The sequence below is a fragment of the Xenopus laevis genome, chromosome 7L (genome assembly GCF_017654675.1).
Source record: "Xenopus laevis strain J_2021 chromosome 7L, Xenopus_laevis_v10.1, whole genome shotgun sequence".
In the NCBI taxonomy this organism is placed as follows: Eukaryota; Metazoa; Chordata; class Amphibia; order Anura; family Pipidae; genus Xenopus; species Xenopus laevis.
Genome location: NC_054383.1, coordinates 81,794,443 through 81,818,399, shown reverse-complemented (window position 1 = coordinate 81,818,399; position 23,957 = coordinate 81,794,443). Strand labels below are relative to the sequence as shown.

At 38.5% G+C, this 23,957-nt stretch overlaps 1 protein-coding gene across 2 annotated transcripts; it reads right to left on the bottom strand.

Moving 5' to 3' along the window:
• Positions 1-558: 558 nt before the first annotated feature.
• mfrp.L (membrane frizzled-related protein L homeolog) lies at positions 559-16,895 on the bottom strand. 2 transcript variants are annotated; one of them, XM_041569236.1, is made up of 14 exons: positions 16,524-16,639; positions 14,552-14,729; positions 13,532-13,687; positions 11,728-11,827; positions 8,380-8,502; positions 6,154-6,255; positions 5,554-5,761; positions 3,204-3,334; positions 2,995-3,120; positions 2,591-2,816; positions 2,344-2,474; positions 2,081-2,215; positions 1,861-1,988; positions 561-1,452 (listed from the first exon to the last, which is right to left on the bottom strand). In XM_041569236.1, the coding sequence occupies exons 3-14, from the start codon at positions 13,667-13,669 to the stop codon at positions 1,228-1,230; spliced, it is 1,773 nt and encodes a 590-aa protein (XP_041425170.1). In that variant the 5' UTR covers positions 13,670-13,687; positions 14,552-14,729; positions 16,524-16,639; the 3' UTR covers positions 561-1,227. The 2 variants fall into 2 exon arrangements, with proteins under 2 accessions (XP_018081270.2, XP_041425170.1); XM_018225781.2 differs by lacking the exon at positions 14,552-14,729 and having other exon boundaries at positions 559-1,452; positions 16,524-16,895.
• Positions 16,896-23,957: the final 7,062 nt, after the last annotated feature.

Genomic DNA, 23,957 nt, shown 5'->3' with positions numbered 1-23,957 from the left:
AAAGAACTAGTGGGACAGAGAGTGGATGAAAAAAGTCAAACCTGACAGAAAAAAGAAGGTCTCATAAACATTGCGCAATAAAGATGAGGTATGACAAATGTATTAGATGAAAACACAGGGCAGTAAACGACTGAGAATTAGAGCAAATGGAGACAACCAGGAAAAGAGACAAAAAAATGGGCAATTGATTTTTGTGTGATATGTTGGCAGGATAAAAAAAGAAGCTTTTGTTCTTCTAACAGAAAATTTTCCAACAGAGTTGAACAGCCATGGTAAGTGCCATAAACCCACATGGCAAGGGGCAGTTAGGTATTCTATACATTTCACTTGACTGGTCCTGCCAGCACTGTCCTCAGTGTTTGAGACTGGCCCAATGTCTGAAATCATCTCAAAACTCGATCTTTTATCATCCTTTTAGGGGAGGTTCGCCTTTGAGATAACTTTTAGTATGATGTAAGGAGTGATATTCTGAAATAATTTGTAATTGGTTTTAATTTTTTATTGTTATTATATGCGGTATATATATAAAGCTCAGAGCTGGTGCACCAATAAAAAAAGGAAATGCCTGGGTGCTGGTTATACTCCAAGATATAAAAAACAAAATGAAACCGCACTCGGACTTCCTGATGACGGCCCCAGTGTAGGAGCCGAATCGTTGAAATAAAGCCTAGCATGTTTTTTTCATCAAAGCCCTGGGAGTGTGGTTTCATTTTGTGATATATATATATATATATATATATAAACAACAATACATTTAATTTATAACCTTACAGGGCGTTTTTTTAGGTCATTGAACCTCCATTTGAAAGCTGGAAAGAGTCAGACGAAGAAGGCAAATAATTAAAAAAGATAAAAAATAAATAATGAAGACCAATTGAAACACTGCTTAGAGTTGGTCATTCTTTAGCATATCAAAAGTTAATTTAAAGGTGAACCGCCCCTTTAAAGAAGTCGGGGAGACAGAGGATATTTGAGGGAAGGCTATTAATGGGTGGGGGGATGAGGAAAGAATAGAAGAGAGAGAGAGAGTAATTAAATAGAACCCATTGGGAACAGACCTACAGTTTGGAATCCTTTGATGTGAAGCTTGATATAATTGTTTCCTGTAAGCTCTGTAATGTCAGGTTTCATAAAACAGATATTTATATATATTAGCGGGTCAGAGGTGGGAAGAAATGCATGTCCAAATATTTGTATTTGTGTGACCTCTCAAGTATATTGAATCTCTCAGGGAATGACACAGTCTGGTTGCTGGATGTGAGGTGGGAGTAAATCACAGTTAAATGGCCAGGATAACCCAAGCTGATGTAGCTGTGCAAAGCAGAGTTGTTCCGCATTTACACAGACAGAGCGACATGGCTGTAAAACACCACCCTCAGCAGAACAACTGGGAACCAGCAAAGCACAGAAAAAGGGCCTCAAAACTGGGTAACATGGCAGCTCCTGAAGGATCTGTCAGGGAATAAAAAGATAATAAATTGATATTGTGGGCACCACCACAGACAATTATTATGTACATATACAGAGCAGATCAATTTACATAACTAATAATAAATACAGGATGTACAATAAATACATTAATATATAGTGGCTTTAGATGGTATTTCATAAAAAGTCCTCACTACCCCACGTCCTACCAGTGCTACATAGATCAGCTTGCTATTATCTAAAATAGGGTATTTTAGCAAAATAAGCCAAATAAATGTATTTGTATAGCTGATACTTTATAAAACTTTTTAAAAAATTTTAAATTTTAAAAATTTACAAAGCAAAAAGTGTCAAAAATGGTTCCTGTATAATATTCTTGTATAGATATGAGTTATCATAATGTTTTCACATTGCACACAGTTATATAAATACCTTGTATCTGGCGAGAAGCTCACTAGCTGCTTGCTGCTCATGGAGTGACACCCAAAGATTAGGGAACACCGTTTGTGAATAAGAAAGGCCCTGGCACATAGGAACCTGCACAGGCTGGCATGGAATCTCTAGAGAACAGTAGAAAACAGTGAAAATGAACAAAATACTTTCACTTAACAAGTGACTTAACACAGAGGTCCCATTGGAAGAAACAGTCTACCTGGCTTGGTGTCTGGTGTCTCTGGACAGTCCAGCTCATCTTTTCCATCTGGACAATCAACCCACCCATCGCAAGCCCACTGCAAAGACAAACATTCACCACCACCACATCTCAGTTCCCTGGGATCACACTCATCTAGGAATAAATAAGTGGAGGCATAGATAGTAGTAACAGACACACAAAAACTTAGCCTTAGAAAATTATGTACAGTAGATAAAGAGACAAATGGCCAATAAAACTCTGTGATTAGGGTCAACACTTACTTTCTGTGATATTTATGGCTTGATAGGTAGCAGAAAAACCTAATCCGGATGTTTCATCGTCTGTTACAAACAGAACAGTCATTTGTGGCCCAGAGGAAGTAAGGGCTGGAGGAAGCTGAGACCCACAAAACCTAGAGGGGAGAATACGAAATATGGCAGAACTGGGTTGAGGAGTATATTGCAGATGTTTACTAATTATGTAGGTCCTAGAAGTCCAAGGTATAATTTTATACCAGCTTTAACTGACCTCCCCATAAGGCTGGGCGTGCCCAAACCAGCGCTATCATGTATTTCCACATAGTCAAATCTGCATCTTAGTTCTGACTCTAGGCTGAAGTTATGGAACTGAAGCTTAATGATGAGACCATCTTCCACAGAAAGAAGCCACCGGCATATGATCTTCCCAGGGTAGAATCCAGGGTGATTAGGAGACTGGAAAGATCCCTGTGTGCTGCTTAGTGAACCCCCACAGTCTGAGAATACAAGTAAATATTTGCAAATGTAGGTGAAGAGATAGGTAGATAGAGATAGATTGATATATACTACTACATATCTGTATGCCCACTGCACTTCAATACATATTTTCTCTGGTGTGTAACTGCATGCATTCAGTATAACCCTATAATTATTATATGTTTTATCTTATAATACCCCAATTTGTCTGACTGCAGTTCTCCTCATCCCTCTTGTCGGTGCAGTCTGCGATCCCATCACACAGTGCAGGAAGAAGGATGCATCGTCTTCCATCACACAAGAACTCATCCCATGAACAGCTCCCTGTTTAAGGTCACAGGTTAGTCACAGCAGTCCTCTGAGGCACGCATCCCCTCTTTTACCCACATTTCAGAACCTGAACCTACCCTCACTCGGCTTTATTATCCGGTATGTGGCCAGAAATCCTGTGGCCCCTACACTTCCATCTGATACAAACACAACTTTTAGCCAGTGGGAGTCAGAGATGAAAGTGGTAGGTGCAACTGAGCCACAGAACCTGTCATAAAGCAGAGTGAAAATACAGGAATAGAGATAATAAATACATAGGAAATGTTCTGTATTCATGACTCTTTTGTTTATTTGATGGAACCTGTAACATTCAAAGCCTAGCCTGAGGGGAAATTATATAATACACAGAAGGACCTAAAAGGTCTGAAATGTTGCTGGTGTTCAGGTCACAGTCGCTTTTTCTAACAGATCCCCACCTTACAGTGCTAGTATCTGTCACAGTCAGCATAATTACTAGTCAAATTAATGGGATAGGGCTGCAGACAGACAATGGCATTTTCACATTCAGGAGATTGCAGTGGATAAAACAGTATTGGCCAGTTTTCTTTAAAAGTTTGGGGGTAGCAGAAAATTAGGTATCACAATTGTGATTCCTTGTTTTAGGTCGATTTATTACAAACAAAATTAATTACACTGACTCAGTGTTGCCTGGATGCCATAGAACATAGATGTTAATGGAAAATGTACAACAGGATTTTGGAAATTTGACATTTTTTTTTCTCGACATTTGCAATTGCTCAAATGCAAAAACACTTTTGAAAAAAACCATAGTTCTTGACTTTACACAATTGTGGTCAACCCATTCCTGATTTTTCAAATATGTGTTCAAAATCACGTAAAAGTCACAGATTTTTTCACACAATTGTGGCCCTTTTTGTGCTATAACTTAAAAACAGTCTATAGATGCAATATGCTTGAAATTGTAAAAAATATATCTTTGGGTGCAATATTCAACATCCTTAACATATTATGGGCCAGATTCAATTTAGTGAGGAAAAGGTTTATCACGTGAAAGTCATGGAAGAGATTCAATTTGAGATGTAATTCAATTCAGAAAAACGTATCTCACAGTTTATTACGTGAAAACTCCATTGAGTTATGGAAAAAAAAAGTTTTTTCTCCATTGAATTGAATCTTGTCCAGTTTTCACGTGATAAAACATGAAATAACTTTTTCTCACTGAATTGAATCTGGCCCTATGTTGGACGAAGGTGTGACATTTTACTGTGAAATGCAAATTTGTTTTCCATTTACTACTTTTATTAAATTCCTTTTTTTCGTTTACTGTATTGTTAATTGGCGTTTTTGCAATTCTCTACAGCCCCAAAAACTGCGTAGGCCTATTTACTAATGTCAAAATGCATTTGCCCAATTTTGCCCTCCATAATTATCCACAGTTTCCAACAGTTTATCTAACAAAATGCTTCAAATGAATGTGAAATATTGGTGGAAAAAAAAGTTGAAAAAGTGTAACAAAAAGAATAAATATTGCCTAAATTTGATTTGGTTTATAAAATTATTAAAATAGATTTTTTTATTACTATTGTGTTTAAATACAGTTGTTATGAATTAGAAATGTTATTATTGTTGTTGTTATTATATGACACACATATTAAAGGTATATAGGGGGTTACAACCACAACCCAATTGAGGGCCCACTAAATTGTCAGTTGTGCAAAAAATCCCATTCATCAACATGTACTCCTGTATAGTTGTGCTTGGTGCTACTGCCTTCCTCCTGCCTCCTGTTCTAAGATGCAGATTAAAGCAGGGGAACCCTGGAGTTACTTCACCTCCAAATCAGGTGGCGATTCAGGGTTCCCACAGCAGCCCATAGTGGCCTTTGATGTGCACAGTTGTCACTCACACAAACCAGTGGAAATACTGTACCTACCTGACACTTTGCATTTGTGCCAGATGCATTCCCCATTGTGTCTAGTACAGTTATAGGATCCATTATCTGGAAACCCGTAATCCAGAATGCTCCGAATTACAGAAAGGCCATCTCCCATGGACTTCTTCGAATAATCCAAATTTTAAAAAATGATTTCCTTTTTCTCTATTATTATAAAACAGTAAGTTGTACTTTAACCAAACTAAGATATAATTAATTCATATTGGAAGCAAAACCAGCCTATTTGGTTTATTTAATGTTTACATGATTTTTTAGTAGACAATATATGAAGATCCAAATTACAGAAGGAGCAGTTATCAGCAAATCCCCAGGTCCCGAGCATTCTGGATAACAGGTCTTATAGCTGTAATACAAGTAACTAGTCGAGTGTTACAGTGGGGGTCGGAATGTCTGATTATTATGCCAGGCAGAAATCTGCATGCTTTAAGATAACACTTGTATCTCCTGGTAATTTCTTTTACCATGTGCCCTGGACCTGAAACATGTGTTTTCTAATGTGTTTTCCATAATACCTTTGTGTTGTATTCCCATCACTAAGCTCCAGCCAATCAATAAGGCAGCTTCCATAGCCCTCAACATCTAACACTATAATCTTCAACTGCACCAGATGGCCCGGCTCTGCTTCCAGGATCCAGGAGCAATGAGAGTTAGGAGGATAAAGGAATGGATAGTTTGGTGAATTGAAAGATCCTTCAGGGTCATTCAATGTACCTCCACAAACTAGGGAGAAAAAAAAAGATTTATTTGAAATATATAGAAGTATAGAAGTATATAGCATGCAGAGACCCTGAGGAATTTACTCAGGGTTTACTCAGGCAGTTTCCCCTATATAGTTGGACATCTAAGTGGTCGTTTGATCTGCCCAGGCAGCTATGTCTGCCTTCCTGGGGGGCAGTAATTTGATCTAGGTTCTTGTTGCCCAGTAGATGACAGTGTTTAATAGTATGAAGCAGAGTAGCCCCATGTGCTCATGGTCTTTGCTGGGAATTAAGCTCTCTGGGAGGTTGTTACAGGCCCAGGGCTACAGTTTGGTAAAAGTTTAGATTTAGCTAGTGATAGTCAATTTTAATGAAATTGACTATAATGACTACATGCACAGGACTTTAACTCACCTGTTGAGGTGGATTCTGTAAAATCCCTTGTATCTGGAGAAGAAATGTGACTGTTGTTATCTAGTGATGCACCAGTTAGACTCACATCTTCCCCTTTGTGTTCTGTTAAAGAAATATTATTTTAAAAGGTATATTGTGTACTTGGGCTTCCAGTACCTACTGTCTTTTACTGGATAATATGCTTGGGGATGCCAGAACCTCTGACAATGGGGCAAATTCACTAACCTGTGGAAATTCGCCAGTGACAGCTTCGCTCACATCGCCACACTTCGCCAGGCGAAAATTCGACAGGACAACGCTAATTCACTAAAATTCGAAGTTGCGTCCAGGGCGTGGAACTATGGCTAAGTTTAACTAGCGTTAATTCGGCAATCAAAGCGAAGTTGCGCTAGTGTTGGCTAGTTTGCATACGGCGGGAAGTTAAATTTCAATGGACGTATATGTTGCAGCAAATACATTACACTACAGAAGCCCAGGGAACCTTAATAAAATAAAATAAAGTTGTTATATTGCCCAGGGCAGGGCCAAGGTATTTTGGCACCCTAGGCAAGTGCTTCAATCAGTGCCCCCCACCCTGTCCTGCATTACCATTTCCCACCTTACCATTCATATTGCCCACTGTACCTGAGCCAGCAGCCATTGTGTTGCGTCAAGTACCTGTGCCAACACCTATCATATTGCTCCCATTTGTACATGTGCCAACGGCAGTCAATCCCTTAGATTGCTCCCAATCTGTACCAGTATAAAACAAAACATCCATCATATTGTTTTCCCCAATCTGCACCTTTGCCAGAGGCAGCCAAAAAATCCATCATATTGCCCCTAATTTATACCTGTGCCAGCAGGAGCCAAAAATCCATCGTATTGCCCCAAACATCTGTGTGCCTGTGCCATCAGCCTCCATATTGCCCCATGTACCTGAGGCAGCAGCAACCAATCCCTCATATTGCCCCCGATCTTTACCTGTGCCAGCATCAGCCAAAATATCCATAAAATTGCCCCCAAATATGTACTTGTGCCAACAGGAGCCCAAAAAATCATCACCTGTATCTGTGCCAGCAGCAGCTAAAAAGCCATCATATTGCCCCATATCATCTGTTTACCTGTCCAAGTAGCAGCCAAGATATTGCCCACAAATATATACCTGTGCCAGCAGCTGCCAAGAGGGAGGTGGGGAGTGTTTCTGCCCGCAGTATAAATAACGGGCAAGAAAAGGCAGTTTATAGAATTGAAATACTATTAAATGCCAAGTAAACCAAAAAATTCCCCTTAAAAGTGCCCCCCCCATGATAGCGCCCTAGGCGGGCGCATACTCTGCCTATCCCTAGTTCCGGCCCTGATATTGCCCTACACATGTGCCCAGTATATCGTTTATGTGCCATATGTTAGGAAATGTACAATCTTTGTAGCCTATCACCCTGAAAAACTGAAAAGTCGACCAGCGTTTTTTGGGACTCCTATCTACTCTATTGCACTTTGCCTGGTCTGAGGTGGCGAAGGCAAGTCTGGCACAAGAGGTAACGTTCATTAAAATCCGCATCTTAGTGAATTTGCGTAGTTACGTCCATTTGTCAGAGCGAAAATTCGCCTGGCGTTAGAGTGCGAAGTAGCACTAGTCTATCTCCTTCTAAGCGAAGTTACACCGGCGTAGTCCCAAAATTTACGCCAGCGTTAGTCACTACGCCCTACGAGAAATATGTCTCATAGTAATCACAGCTGGTGGGTTGTTAATGATAACTCACCGATCCAGTCCAAGAATTGTAAACAACAGCAATGCACAGTTCTAACCAGAGTTTGTGGGGCTCTGCTATTTATAAAAAAACTATGGATCTGCAACAGCTGGTGAACTAAAAACCCTAGGGATCCTAAAAACTTTAGACTTTTGGTGGATACAGGGATTTAATGTCATGAGCAACTGAAGTGATACAGAAAAGTGTTTAGGTTAGGGGCATAACAAAAGAAGAAGCAGACCCTGATAAGGGCCCAGATAAAGGATCCCAGTAGGTCATCTTTAATATATGTTTATAAAAATGTCCTATTGTTTGCTAAATGTTTTTGCTGTAGGACCAAGCAACTTCTGTCTAAGCCACTGGTTTCAGTTACCATCTTGCCATACTATACCTGCTATCTACCACTATTACTGTTTAATACCAATCTCACAGCTCTTGCCATAACTACAAAGAGAAACATATAAATGCTAACCACACGAGCAATACTGGAACTTACTGGAAATCAAGATTCCCATTGTGAAGCTGAAGATCAGGACAAAGAGTATCAGCAGTGTAGTAATAACAATGATGATGATGTGGTTGGGCCTAAGGGAACAACACATTCCCCTTGGTCTAGACACTGTTGGAGAAGAATAACAGATGAATACAAACAAACTGAAAAATTGACATTTTGGGTTCTATTATCCAGAAACCCAATATCTAGACAGCTCTGAAATACATCAATGCCAGTTCCTATATTTTACAAGGATCCTCTGCTCAAAAACCCCCAAGGCAATATAATCCTAAGCAATTTTTCAACATTAATTACGAACTGTCAATGGTTTTAAAGTTATTAGTAAAGTAATTGCTATTGATAGTAGTGCATGTCAGGCTGTTTACATTTTCCACTGACTCCTGAAACAATGTTGCAAGCAAGCTGATTAAAGCTGATTAAAGGATCTTGTGCAGATCTCTTGTTACGTTGTTTTTAAGAAACAGAACAGAAAACAAATACTGCTTTCAATAGGAATTGCATATATAAAGAACTTTAAAACAATTGCAAATGTTTAATTAATGTATATTGGAAAGTTGCTTAGAGTGACATTTCTTTCATTAGGCAAAAAAAACAAAACTGTTTTTGATTTCCTTTTTCTCTGTATTAATAAAACAGTTGAACTGTAATTGTAAACTGTATTAACTGAAAACTGTATTAAAGTGGACCTGTCACCCAGACACAAAAATCTGTATAATAAAAGTCCTTTTCAAACTAAAAATGAAATCCAATTTCTATTTTTTATTAAAGCATTCATAGCTGTTGTAAGCTCATTTAAAAATCTCAGCTGTCAATCAAATATTGTCTGCCACTCCTCTATGCCAGTTGCATAGAGGCGGGGCAGACAATTACTTTCACTTCCCATTCAGCACTTCCCAGTCACTGCTCTCCCCACATTCCCCCATTCTCTTTACCATTTAATTGTATAACCAGGGCAACAGGATGGACATCGGGTCCCCTATTCTGGTGCACAAACAAGATTTTGAGATGATGCAAGGCTTGTCTTAATAACAGTGTCCACAAAATGGCTGCTGCCTGTTTGCTATAATTTTGAAATCCCAGACTGAAGGAAGCAAGATTCAAATAATTTATATAGTGTAATTAAAGTTCATTTTGCTTGACTAATGTGATAAAATAGGATTTTGAATATTTTTTTTGGGTGACGGGTCCCCTTTAATAAAACAGCTGCATAAATCCATTTTGGCGACAAAATTATCCTATTTTTTAACATTTAAATATTTTTTGCAGCAGCATTAAACTTAAACTATGGTGATCCAAATTATGGAAAGACCGCTTTGGAATCTCTACCTAGTTACACAGCGACAATGTAAAAGCAAATCCATCAACTTGCTTTGAAATGCTAGCTAAACTCGGTCTTCCACAAAGGGGGCTGATTTCCAAAATATACCAACTGCTCTCTGAGCCTCAGGCTGATCCTCTCCTGAGATTAAAATATATGGTCAAATGGGACACCAAGTTCACTCAACCTCTACTAGATCAGGATTGGGCTGCTATATGGGATAATGCAAGAAAGATGTTACAATGCGCTAGACAAAAGAAGCATATATAAAAAATATTAATGTTTTGGTACCATACCCCAGCCAAACTCCATACACTTTTTCATGACCACTCCCCATCGTGCTGGAGGAATTGCAAGGAAATTGGTACCCTCCCGCATATATTTTGGACTTGTCCGGCAATTACTTCATTATGGACTGAAATCACAGATTTACTGAGCAGTATATTATAGACCCCTATTCCAATGGACATGTGTACCTTTTTGTTGAGTAGACCAATTCCTAGAGTGGGTAAAACCACCCAAGCTCTGATAAACCAGATTTTAACGGCTACCCCAAATATCGATAGCATCTCACTGGAAATCTAATATTATACCCACTCTGGGTGAAATTAAGCGATGAGTGGAAGCCAATGAGAAGTTTGAATATGGCATTGCCAAAATTCATAAAAAAAATACTTCTCTACTTAGAGATATGGGCACCTTGGGAAATGGTAGCCTCTGAAGAATGATCTCGGACAGCTTTGCTTTTACAAACAGTAGCCTCGAACTTCAAATTCAAAAAGACCAACCGAATGATGGTCAAAGTTTTTTGGGGTCGAAGTGGGCTTACTTTGAATCGTACTTCGATTTAAAGGTTTTTTTAACTTCGAAATTCGATCTCCCAAACTCCCCCAATTGCCTCCATACAGGTTCTAGGAGGTCCCCCATAGGCTAAAACAGCACTTCGGCATCTTTTAGGTGGCGAATGGTCGAAGTCGAAGTTTTAAAGAGACAGTACTTCAAAAAAAATTCAACCTTCGAATTTCGAAGGTCGAAGTACCCAAAAATGACTTCAAAATCCTACATTTTTAACTTTGAACCTTCACTTCAACCCTTTGATAAATCTGCCCCTAATTGTAGATTTTAGTATCAAAAAACCCTATGATATTATACTTGTCCAAAAAATCCTCAAAGCCCCTCTTAAAACCATTACCAGCCATCACAACATCAGCCGGCAGTGCATTCCACAACCTCACTGTCCTCACTATGAAGAACCACCCGCTGCTTCAAATGAAAGTTCTTTTCTTCTAGTCTGAAGGGGTGGCCTCTGGTACGGTGATCCACTTTATGGAAAAAAGTCCCCCTGCTATTTGTCTATAATATATTATAATGTAATTGTAAAGTGTAATCATGTCCCTTCGCAATTGTCTTTTTTCCAAACAGAACAACCCCAGTCTACCCTCATAATTGAAATCTTTCATCCCTTAGCCAGTTTAGTTGCACATGTCTGCACTCTCTCCAGCTCATTTATATCCTTCTTAAGGACTGGAGTCCAAAACTGCACTGCATACTCCAGATGAGGCCTCACCAGGGACCTATAAAGAGGCATAATTATGGTTTCATCCCTTGAGTTAATGCCCTTTTTTATGCAAGACAGAACTTTATTTGCTTTAGTAGCCACAGAATGACACTGCCTGAAATTAGACAACTTGTTATCTACAAAACCCGCTAGATCCATTTCAATTAGACAAGAGGAGAACCTTGTCTTAGGAGGCAGCATGCAGCACTCTCCCCCACCCCTAGATACATTTTAGTTTATTAGTTTTTCTTATGCAAAAATGTGTTTCATCTAGAACAGAGAGCACAATTGCACAATCTCTGACTTTTACAACAGTAGCGCATCACTATGTTTCAATTATCTGCTGCTGTCTGTATGGGAATAATTTTTATTAAACTTTTTTTTTATTTTTTATTAAAATAAAGATCCGCCATATTACACAGCAACATTTTTTTTACATTTTCAATAAACTTACCAGTGCTGCCCTGGGAGGCTGGTGGCACAGAATCTTCTGTAATAGTTCCTGTTAAGCAGACCTCAGACATAGGGTCAAAAGCAGGATTACAGAACCTTACCTGAAGCAAAGGGGAAAAGCTGAGGCATTTCAAGATTTTTTAACTAAAGTCAATGGCATGTTACATTTCTCTTCTACCTTATCTCAGCCAGTTGAGAATCTGGTATTGGCCTACACCACTCATTTTCTCTGCTGGCATGTTTCTGCTGGTGGAAAAACACCCAAAGACTATTGATCTGCTTTCCATTGACTTGAATAACAACGGTCTGTTACCATGCTTACGTAAGACTTTTTGGATGAAATCTTAAATAGGCAGCAGAGGTGGGATCAGGCAATCTATGACAGGGGTAATATGCTTGTGTAGAAAATCCCTCCCGTGCCACTGACCTATGAAAAAGCAAACCCTTCTTGTACGAAAACTGCTAATTTTATCTGTTACATGTATTTTTAGTAAAATGGACATGATTTTTATAAATAAAGCTACATTTAAGCTAAAAACATATTGGTGGATCTGCCAGTCTGATCAGATTGACAAATATATTGATTTTTCCCAGTATGTTTGCCATCTGCAGTTGATATTTGAGCTTTGCCAACATTGACCTGAGATAGTGGTACAGCTTCTGTATTGCCTGGTAAGTTGTGGGACCTTTTATATAGAGTGTTGGTTCAGAGGGAATAGAAGCATCTTTTCTCCAGAATCTCCAGAGAGTGGAGATTGTTCTTTTTGATCTTTCATGTGCCTTGCTAAGAAGGGCAGGCACTAATAGTGTGTCAGTTGTATAAATAATAGTACAAATAAAGGTGGGCACCAACAGATAGACACAGAATATGTACATGGTTTAGGCCCTGTAATAACAAAAATAAATTATAAAGATCATAGAAAGCAAGTGCATTCGCCGTCACAAAGAGCCTTATAGGGCTTGAAACATGCTGCGTGGCAATAAACACTGATGTGAAGCAGTTAATCTTGCTGGATTGCCTTTTCTTGTCCACTATATCCTTTTTGAATGCATTAGCCTTGATATAATGAGAAATGAATGAAGGCATCCAGACTGCCTGAGAACTCCTGACTTAGACAAAAGTTATGAGATGCCTCATTACAAGAATTAGAGACACCTCATTACTGAGTACTGTGTCTCAGAGACAATACTATAAATATTTATTTACATTTGTTACTTAGTTTTTTACCACTCTGGCTCATTCCATAATAAATACTCAATGGCATATTATTAAAAGTGTAGAAAAAGTGATAGCAAGTATTTATTTCTAGAAAATATAAGTACTTATGGTATTGCAGTATAAACATGCTGAACTTGACCCAACCCTTCCGACTATTGTTTTGCTTTGGATAAACTGTTCAGCGGTTTATGATAAATGCACCCAAAATTATTTTTTGAAAGGTGTAGTCAAAGTTCTTGTTGTTGCTGGAAAAGTATCAAGAGGAAAAATAATTTTATTTAAGGTATTAGAATCCCTTATACTATGCAGGAAAGCAGAGCGACTTCAAGTCCCAGAATGCAACAATGTGGAACAAGGTGAGAGATGGGTTGGATCACTCTGTGAGTCTAAGGAGGGGGTGACTGGTTTCTGGAGCACAGAATCTGATATTTATTTTTTGAAAATTCAGCTAGTGCACCTTTAAGCCCAACTGAATGACCTCATGTCAAAAGGGATGGATGGGATATTTCACCACTTTAGAGAAATTCTAATGTCATATTGTAGCTTTGTACTGGCATAATAAATAATGCTGGTGATTGTTTCTCACCTCATCTTCAGATGTGACATAGAGGGGTGGCCTATTATTTCTGCTCATTCCTTCCTCTTGATGGACGAGGCTGGTTTCTCTGGATTCACCAAGTTCCAAATTTGCAGCCCAACCCTGGATGTGATGTGTGATTGTCATTGAAATGGCTTGAAAGTCCTATTTAAATTAATTTTTTATATCAGTATAAAGTATAACCAAAGATGATATTTACAAATTTTGCAATGAATGTAATAGCTATATAGCTACATCTGCTCAATCACAATTTCTGCATCTAATATGTACTCTGTACCTGGCTGCCAAGGAGCTGTGGAGGTAATGAATGTCATATTATTATTACTCTCACTAGAACATAATTCACCACCTAAGCACTATAGATTCATGAATGGGGACCTGGGGTTAAAGATCAAGTTGTCAATTGGGCCAGTGCACATACAAATGTTTATGGGATGTACATTTACATGGTGAAGTTTAGCCTGGTCCAGTAACACATTGTAACTAATTAGCAGACAATTTTGGCTGATGCAGTCCCTTAACGCTAGCGAAAATATATATGTGATTATGTTGCAGTGGGCTAATTATTTGCTAAATAAACCCATAGAAAAATGGACTTTCCTTGTTTTGGTGATTTACCACATTTCAGGACCTGATTATTTTATTATAATTATGTCATTCAAAATAGTCCTGCAAGAGAGTAACATCACATTGCTGATTAGTATCCAATGACACTTGTGAGGAGTTGATCAGCAAGCAAAGCATTTTGTAGTAAACAAATGTACTACATGATGGCAGTGTGTGTTAACTTATCTACTGCCTCACATGTCAATGCAATATGCAAAAAGTCTAAACCTGAAATATAAATAACTGAAATTATGGGAATACACCAAATCCAGGATTAAGTTGAATCTGACCAAATCCTTGCTTCATGCTGAGTTTTGTGCCCAGGAAATCAATTGTGATTGTGTTTATAAGGAAACCCTTTGTTCCAACTTATTACTGAGGGCCCATCTGAGAATGCTTTACCTGGAATAGTCGGAGAGTAGTCAGTATGTAGCAGAATTCACACTACTTATAGCCTTAATTGAGGTATGTGATTCTTGAGAGTGAGTACCTAGAGGTGCTTGTAGACTATGTACAGTTTAATGTTGTCCCACAGTTATTCGGTTTCTTATTTGTAGATATTCACATGGTACCAGAGCTCCTGCTAAACACAACACATTATATTAGGCATATACAGCCACACAGACAACTACATTTATTTCTTTAGAGCCACATAAATGTACTTGATGTTTCATTCAGGCCACATGTTCCTTCCTCTGTTGGCTCCAGCTTGCAAAGTATCTGCAGGGCACCATCTCTTACCACATGGTGTGGCTCAAGCTGTCCTAACGTTACTATTTCTTACTGCTAGAGTGAGCTATGACTCAAGATATGTCATTCTGGTTTCCAGTTTTCCCCGATCTGGCTAAATGCATTTTTGTTGTTCTTTCACTCCTTTTTACCTATCTTGGCAGGGGCACAAGATTGCAACCCTGGGCCACCCCCAGCAGAATATATTTCTGGTCCACACTACCACCATGTGTGCAGGTTGTAATCACTTCCCATAAGTGGTGGGAGATCTACAGGTGCAGTCAGACAGGATGGAAAATTTAAATAAAAGGGCCTTTCCAGGACCCCTCTTTCCTGGGCAATGGGGTTTGCCATCACACTAGTAACACCACTTCTCTTAGCCCTGTCCAAAATGCTTAGGAGAAATAAAGATCAAGAAAGGCTAAATGACATGACTTATTTATATGTATTATCTTAGATTTCTGTTCTGGATTGAAGATGCCTGTGGGTCTGTGGGACTAGCAGCCGTCTTCTGTGGCCAGATTATGTGGCACCTATGGCATGCCTTAGATTGTTATTAAATATCATTCTATGAAGTATATCTGAGTAGCTGCTGGTGTACTTATTTATACTGTACTTTGTACTTATTTTAATATTTATTGTTATTTTCTTTTCAAAATTCATGTGAACATGTGAAGGTTTGCAACCACTGTTTAAAGGAAAAGTAACAAAAAACTGAAAGTGTTTTAAAGTTATACAAATATAATGTCGTGTTGCCCTGCACTAGTAAAACTGCTGTGTTTGTTTCAGAAACACTACTATTGTTTATATAAATAAGCTGCTGTGTAGCAATAGGGGCAGCTATTCAAAGGAGAACAGTCTCAGGTTACACAGCAGATCGCTGATAAGCTCTGTAGAACATAATAGTGTTATCTGTTATTCACTATTTATCCTGTGCCAATTTTTTAGATTTCCACCATTGCTACACAGCAGCTTGTTTATATGAACTATAGTAGTGTTTCTGAAGCAAACAGACCAGTTTCACCAATGCAGGGCAACACTACATGATATTTTCATTACTTTAAAACACTTTAATTTTTGGTGTTACTGTTCCTTTAACACCTGTTACCCACTTTCCATTTAAGGGTGAGCTATAGTGGTAGGCCAAGTGGTCAGGAGTGAGAAGTGGCTGATGTAAGTGGACGACAGCAGGCGGTGTGTGCAGTTCTGGGGGGGCAGACTAGGGTCAAGCAGACAAAAGAGGTACAGTCGGTGTCTTGTGCCCCCCTACCCTTGCACGCTAAGCAAATGCCTCTTCTGCCTACCCCTAGTTCCGGCCCTGCTTCCTCCCTTGTTGCCTCGCTACTTTCCCATCTTATTGCATTGTCAACAAGAGCTTATTTTACCTACTTGCTCTGCAAGTCCATTGACTGCTCTCCCTGCATGCATTTGGGGCAGCCTCTTTCCCTTCAGGGACTTCCCTTGCTTCATTACAACCTTTATAATCTCAATAATATACAAATTATATCTCGAATATATATAGTATGATACAAATATGATTATTTTAGGGAAGGTCTCTCTCTCTCTTTAACATATTTGTTCAATGACTATTTAATCAATTCTTCTGTTAATGAAAATCCCTGTTAATAGCCAGCATAACACATACCTGTTGTGTATTTAATGAAGAAACACATGTATGGTACTCAGCATAATTTAAATAGATGTCTTCATTTGTTGATCTCAACAGTGTCCAGCTCTGACATTCCGACTGCCCTCCTTGGTATTGTGAAGGTTCCTTTGCAATTCTCAGCATTTAGAAGGTTAGAGAAATATGCTAAACTGTCTAATCCCAGTCAGGTGATACCCCCCAGCTTTCCCTCCAGCCTAAGGAATCTAACTCCATGCTAACAACTACAATAAGATATCTGGGACAGGATTAGTTTTTCCTGGAATAAATAATATGCAAAAAATGTCTTAATTAAAAAATTGTATTCAAATTGTTGTAAGAACACCCATCAAATAAACTGGTTACTCCCCTTAACTGGAATGTCAACACATTTGCTCAAACGAGGTGTTGCAGGACTGAGGCTCCCAGCTGACTATACATATGGAGATCCGTTGGCGAGGTTGCCAAACAAGAGGATCTCTCCCCGATATGCCCACCTAGATGTGGGCAATATTGGGCTGATGCGATTGTGTACCCTAGGGCCCAACGATCGGATCACAACAAGGAGAATAGGGACGGTTGGATCAAGGACTGCAGCAAAGAATTGAATCAGTCCTCAATCCGACAGAATTTTAAACCTGCCCATCGACATCTGGCTGACTTTTGGGCAGATATCGATCAGGCAAGCCTGTCTGAGGCCCCATACAATGCCCAATAAACTGCCAACATAATCTGTTGGCAGCTTATATTTGCTCATGGAGCCTTTACTCCAGCATATAATCAAAATTTAAAACATGCTGGGCGGTTTAAACCAGTAACAACAGGGATACATTTTTAAAGCAACTTTTTTCCTAAGCTGTCCTGGAAAGGAACACACTTAATGTCCACCAATGAGCAGCATTCCTTCTCTGTATACACCAAGCAACCTGAATTTTGTTTCTTTGTTCCATCACTCCATCTGCTTTCCTCATGTACAAGATCTGGGCAGTAAGTTCTCAGGGTGGTCGCACACAGGCCAATAAACGCTGCTACTCAGCCCATGCATACTGATATGGCAGCTTCTTGACTCATTTAGACATATTTATTGGGCACTTTTGAAAATAATGCTGCACGTGGACATCAATAACATCATTCCTCTCTTCCTGGTCTCCATAGGCTGTCATATGATTGTTGACCAGGTGGCCATATCAGCCACATTGTACACAGGACCAAGTTTCTGATCAATGGATGTCCTCTTCTAGCATGATAGAAATGTCATTGTCTGAATAGTAAATGTCTGAATGTGAGGGTCCAGCAGAAAATAGGGAATTTAGACTACTTAGAAAGAGACTATAGGAGCCTTGGAGTAAGAGATGAAAAATTATGAAATGAAAACTATTCCATACAGTAAAAGGTTAATTGTGTGAGAGAAGATACAGCTGGTGACACGTATAATAACATGCCCATGGAGGCCATAATCCCAGTAAATCATTGGAGGAAATAAATATATTGATATAGTAAACATTCCTAGCCTGTGGCAAAGTGGAAAAAACTAAGGGCAAAAGTGAGTTAGAGTGAACTTCTGGTACATTGACCAAAGAATTTTTAGTGTTGTGCTGCTATAGAGAAACACAGGGGGTCATTATAAACCCTGGGCAAATTTGCACCTGGGCAGTAACCCATGGCAACCAATCAAATTGTTTCTTTCAGTGTTCAACATGCAGCTGGCTGAAAAAAGCTAATCACTGATTGGTTGCTATGGGTTACTGCCCAGGTGCAAATTTGCCCGGTGTTTATAAATGACCCCCTGTGTTTCTCTATAGCAGCACAACACTAAAAATTCTTTGGTCAATGTACCAGAAGTTCACTCTAACTCACTTTTGCCTTTGCCCGTTTGTCTTTAGTATTTTCCACTTTGCCACAGGCTAGGAATGTTTACTATATCAATATATTTATTTCCTCCAATGATTTACTGGGATTATGGCCAATTTGCCCGGTGTTTATAAATGACCCCCACTGTGCAGTGGGTCAATGTCATGAATTATATTGATCTCATACATAAAGTAACTGGAAAGCAAACATTGTCAAATGCATGGCGAACCCTCCCTCACATTTGGCCACAATGATATTAACCTGTGGACCTTAATAGCTTTTACCACATGGGTTGTAAATTCTAAGGAAGATATTTGACCAGATATGATGAGAAATACTTAATTCATGCACATGCAGTAGAAGTCTATGGGCCAGATTAATTTCCAAATTATTTTATGGTTTATCAATTGAGAATATATGGGCAAGATTTAATTTTAAGAGAAAAGGTTTATTTCTTTTACATCTTTTTCTCATAGACTTCCAAAGAGTTTTCATGCGATGAACATGTAATAATTTTCTGTATTAATTACTAATTGCAACATTTCTATTCTATGGTGTGGTGTTTATACAGATGTCACTGTGCCCAGACTTATACTGTGCATACTTCCTGGTAGCTTAAAAGTTACTGTTGTGTAATGCCTGCATGACTCTGCTAATAAAGCACTGTTATACTCTACTCATCCTCGGCTACCAAAACATAACATATAGTGTATATTTATCAAATAGTGAAGATAGAGATTGCCACAGTCCCCTAGAGTGAAATTCCGCCACTCTCCATTGACTCCTATGGGATTTTTAAAAGAGTATTTATCAATGGGTGAAAGTGAAAGTTCACCATTTGATAAATACGCCTTTCAAAATCCCACAGAAATGAATGGAGAGTGGTGGAATTTCACTCTAGGGGACTGTGGCAATCTCTAACTTCACTCTTTGATAAATATACCCCATAGTGTGCTGTATATTGTGAGTGGGTCCCTAAGTAAGTGACAGCAGCACAGAGCATGTGCAGTGTATTAGCAGAAAAGAAGATGGGGAGCTTCAGGGGCATTTTTGGAGGCACAGATTTTAGTCAGATTAAATTCCAAGGTATAGAAAGTGTCAAATTAGGACAAAGGGGAGGAGATATTAAAAGGATTATTGATCCAAGAGAAGTATATTTACCTTAAAAACACAGCATCCATATGGCCTCAATAATGACTGGGAAGTAACTTGTTTCTTCTAATCATAATATATACATATACACATTATGTTGTTACTAAATTATGTTTATTATATTCTAAAAAGTGTCAATTTATAACAATAGTTGCTGTAACCAATATGACATGTTATATGCAAATTGAGTTTTGCAATAAAAAATCCTTTTTTTTAATGATTGATAATTTTAATTGATTCAAGCATATAAGGCATAGGATATCCTGTGACCTCACCTCTGATGAAGTGCCAAAAAAAGGCATGAAATGCGTCAGATGACCACACATGTCATAGAGCAGGAAGTTCATCTGTAACTGATGCCTGTCCATTATTTTAAAAGTACAAATAAAGTCTTTTTTTGATTTTAATTCCTATTTGCGGGATAATTTTCTCACCCACAAAACCCTGTGCATGTAATATTGACTGGAATGGAGACCAGTAAGAGGAAAAGCCTGCATAGGAGCAAGCACAATGAAAAGGCGATTGCTTGGACTAGGACATGTACCTGTATGTTTTTTTAACTTTTGACTACTTCTTTAGTTAAGCTTTAGTTCTTCTTTAACAAATATGTGTATAGTCTTGTGGGACTACCAATTCTATTCCAAAATGTTACCCATTGAGAGCCAAGAGATGTAGCTTGAAGCTTTGGCCTTGGGTCATACTTTGGAGAGCATTGCTGTACACAAATTTGTCCCAAGACTGAGACTAAGTTGGCATAACCAAAAATACACAAACTATTTCTTATAAAAGTAGCATTATATATGTGGGGTGCCGAGAGAGAGATAACAAATGAGTTGATCAGCATTTTGATGGAATTAGTAGTTCCACCAGTTGTGGGGACAAACAGTGAAAGCCCAACTTACCCTGATTTTCCATTTCCAGGGCATGGAGGACATGACAGAGGGAACCCAGGTTTTGGTGTTGATGAAATGGTTCTTAACAAATTACAGGTATGGGACATGTTATCCTGAATTCTCGGGTCCTGGGGTTTTCTGGATAAGGGTTCTTTCTGTAATTTGAATCTCCATACCTTAAGTCTGCTTAAAATCAAAATCATTCAAACATTTAATAAATCAAATAGGGTTGTTTTTCCACCAAAAAAGGATTAATTAAATCATACAGTAGTTGGAATCAAGTACAAGGTACTGTTGTATTACTACAAAAAAAAAAAGAAACATTTAAATTATTTAATTAAAATTGAGTCTATGGGAGACAAAGTAAATGTTTATTTCAGCATATTAAAAGCATCCATTCCCTAATGAGAGACGACCTTTGCGTAATTCAGAGCATTCTGGATACTGGATTTCCGGATAACAGATCCTATACCTGTATTTTAGTCCCATGCGTTAAATATTTATAAAATGTTTTTGATTCTTGTTTGGTATTGGACTGTGGAAAGAAGAGCAAGAGCACTAAGGGGCCCCGAAGTACTTCTTCACCAAGTCTGGCTGTTTGCAGAGCACAGCTCAAGGTGTCCAAAGGAGTTGAGATGGGTAGATGCCTAAATGCCTTCCATCCCTCATGATGCACTGGGGAAACAGAACATAGAGACCAGTAGCAATTCAGGACCAATGGAAAGCAGTGTGCATAGTGCAAAAACATGGGCAGAAGCAAATGTTTATCAGTGTAGTTCAGGAATAGTGTGACAGTTTGCCTATTCCTGGTGTAGAGTGTATTGAAGGGAACACAGGAGTCAGATACAGCTGCAGTGCAGAGTATAATTTATTTATGTACATTTGCATAGAACACACAATTCTTCAGGCTGATATGTAGCTCTTCTTACAATTCTCACACTTACATGGTAAGCACCACCTCAGTGCCTCCTGATATATGTCTGTGTGGTAATAATATTATTATAAATATTCACTGTACAGAAACTGTGCTGCTGACCCCTAATTAACTTCCTGATAGGCCACCAGACTTTCACATGAGAGGATAGGTCAACACACACTATTTGCCACACCATAAACTGTGTACAGGTATGGGACCTGTTATCCAGAATGCTCGGGACCTGGGGTTTTCCGGATAACGGATCTTTCCGTAATTTGGGTCTTCATGCCTTAAGTCTACTAGAAATTCATTTAAACATTAAATAAATCCAATAGGCTGGTTTTCCTTCCAATAAGGATTAATTATATCTTAGTTGGGATCAAGTACAAGCTACTGTTTTATTATAACAGAGAAAAAGGAAATCATTTTTAAAATTTTGGATTATTTGGATAAAATGGAGTATGGGACACAGCCATTCCATAATTCGGAGCTTTCTGGATATCGGGTTTCCGGATAAGGGATCCTATACCTGTACATGAAACACAGTGCTATATTCATCAGGCACAAACTGCAATGTTCAACATAAGCACATTATCATTGATTACCAGTCACTTCTCTCAACAGCAAGTATCCAAACTCTTCCCCATTAAACACAGTGCTGTTAATGGCACAAACAGTTAACAGCTCTGAAATGTACTGATATTTCCATTACATGCTCACTGCTCTTGCATAGCACACACATACTCACACCATTTAAGCCCACTTAACTGGATAAAGATCATAAGAGAAGACACGTTCAAATAAAACATGTTAGGAAGAATGCACAGTTGCAAAAAGGAATTAAAATTGGTGTTATGTAGTAATTTTTGCAGGGTGATAAAAACCGACCCAATATTTGCCCAGGTCTAGTGATAGTAGTTGCTACCTGATGACATGACCAGTAGCAAACATTTCACAGTTACTTAGGGATGCACCGAATCCAGGATTCTGCCTTCTTCAGCAGGATTCAGATTCATCCGAATCCAAGTACCTGGCCAAACCGAATCGTTAACGTCACATGACTTTTTGTCATCAGCTTTAATCCTTGGTAATAATAACATATTTTTTTTATAACTCTTTATTTGAGATTTTTGTCAAATAATTGCATGAAATCACATTTCAGAACTATTTTTTCACATCATATTAGGTGGAACAGTGATGTGGTATGTACTTTTATGCAATCTACTCCTATGGAGTAGTGGCCATGAGTATATACCACTTAGTTTGTACTCTTATGAAGAAGCTGTGGATATGAGTCATACATAATAAAACAGTGTGGGACATAAAAATAAAAGATTTAACTTTAAACCATTAAAGCCCGGGGGAATCTTAAACTTAGTCCTTATGTACGCTTAGAGGGGAGAGGGGGTCTGTTCCCTCATATTTGACCTTGCTTCGAAGGGGGTAGTCAACTTTGGGTGAAAAGGGAGTTAGTTAGTTGTAGGGTTCAGTAAGTCCCACTGTGACCATACTTTGTCAAAGTTCATCAGCTGGGACCGATTTAGTGTTGCTAGTTACTCCATCCTTCTGATATCTTGGATAGCTACTTTTAACTCGTTGTCTATAGGAGGCCCTGGTTTCTTGCAGTTATGAGCTATAACACGTTTAGTTGCAGTCACTATGAGGTTGGCCTGTTTCTGGGTAATAATAACATTTTAAAGTATGTTGAAAGCTTTTACCCAGAAAAATTTTAGCAAAGAAACACAATTAGGGAAGGTTTATATGATCTTTAGATTTGGATGCTTTTTATTTAATACTGCTTTTGTTCACTTTAAATACATCATAGTCTGTCTCAAGCATCTCTATCTTTGGTACAACATGTGTACAACATAAATGCTCGGTCTAGTATCTAGTAACATGCCTCGTAAGAGCTTATATACAGTACTTTGAAGGCTACAGTTTTGCTGAATAAGATATATAAAAAATGTTTAAAGGCCTAAAATAAATATTGCTTTGATTATCTTATCCCTTCAAACAACAAACACCTATGTGCATTCTTCTCAGGGAGCTAAATTCCAACCGCCTTCTTTTGAAATGAGAGAACGATCCTCTCATAAAAATTGCAACGAGATCTGCCTATTCATTTACAAAGCTTGTTCAAACGTACAGATAAATTACAGCAAACATCAAAACACACGGCACTTCAGACAGATGACATTATATACAATGACCATCCAGAGTGGGACATCCACACTACATAGCTCTTCCAAAAAGTGGCCCCCAAATGAGTAAGACTTTCTACCAAATGACATTTCATTTAGTCAGACTTACACTTAAATATTTTTTATAGATGAAATCCTTTCCTTAGGCTGCATACTATTAAAATGCTTTATATATCAGTTAGTGTAACTCAGGGATCCCCAACCTTTAGAAGCCGTGAGCAACATTCAGAAGTAAAAGTAGTTGGGGAGCAACACTAGCATGAAAAATGTTCCTGGGTGCCAAAATAAGGGCTGTGATTGGCCATTTAGTAGCCCCTATGTGGATTGTCAACCTATATTGAGACTCTGTTTGGCAGTACATCTGGTTTTTATGCAACTAAAACTTGCCTCCAAGCCTGGAATCGAAAAATTAGCACCTGCT

Excerpts from the sequence above, each read along its gene's own strand:
- mfrp.L (XM_018225781.2), bottom strand. The coding sequence starts at position 16,670 with ATGCTGAGAATTGCAAAGGAACCTTCACAATACCAAGGAGGGCAGTCG. Across the intron at positions 5,762-6,153 it reads TACAGAATCCACCTCAACAG|TTTGTGGAGGTACATTGAAT; the intron begins GTGAGTTAAAGT and ends TTTTCTCCCTAG. Across the intron at positions 2,817-2,994 it reads CTGCAGTCAGACAAATTGGG|ACTGTGGGGGTTCACTAAGC; the intron begins GTATTATAAGAT and ends TTGTATTCTCAG.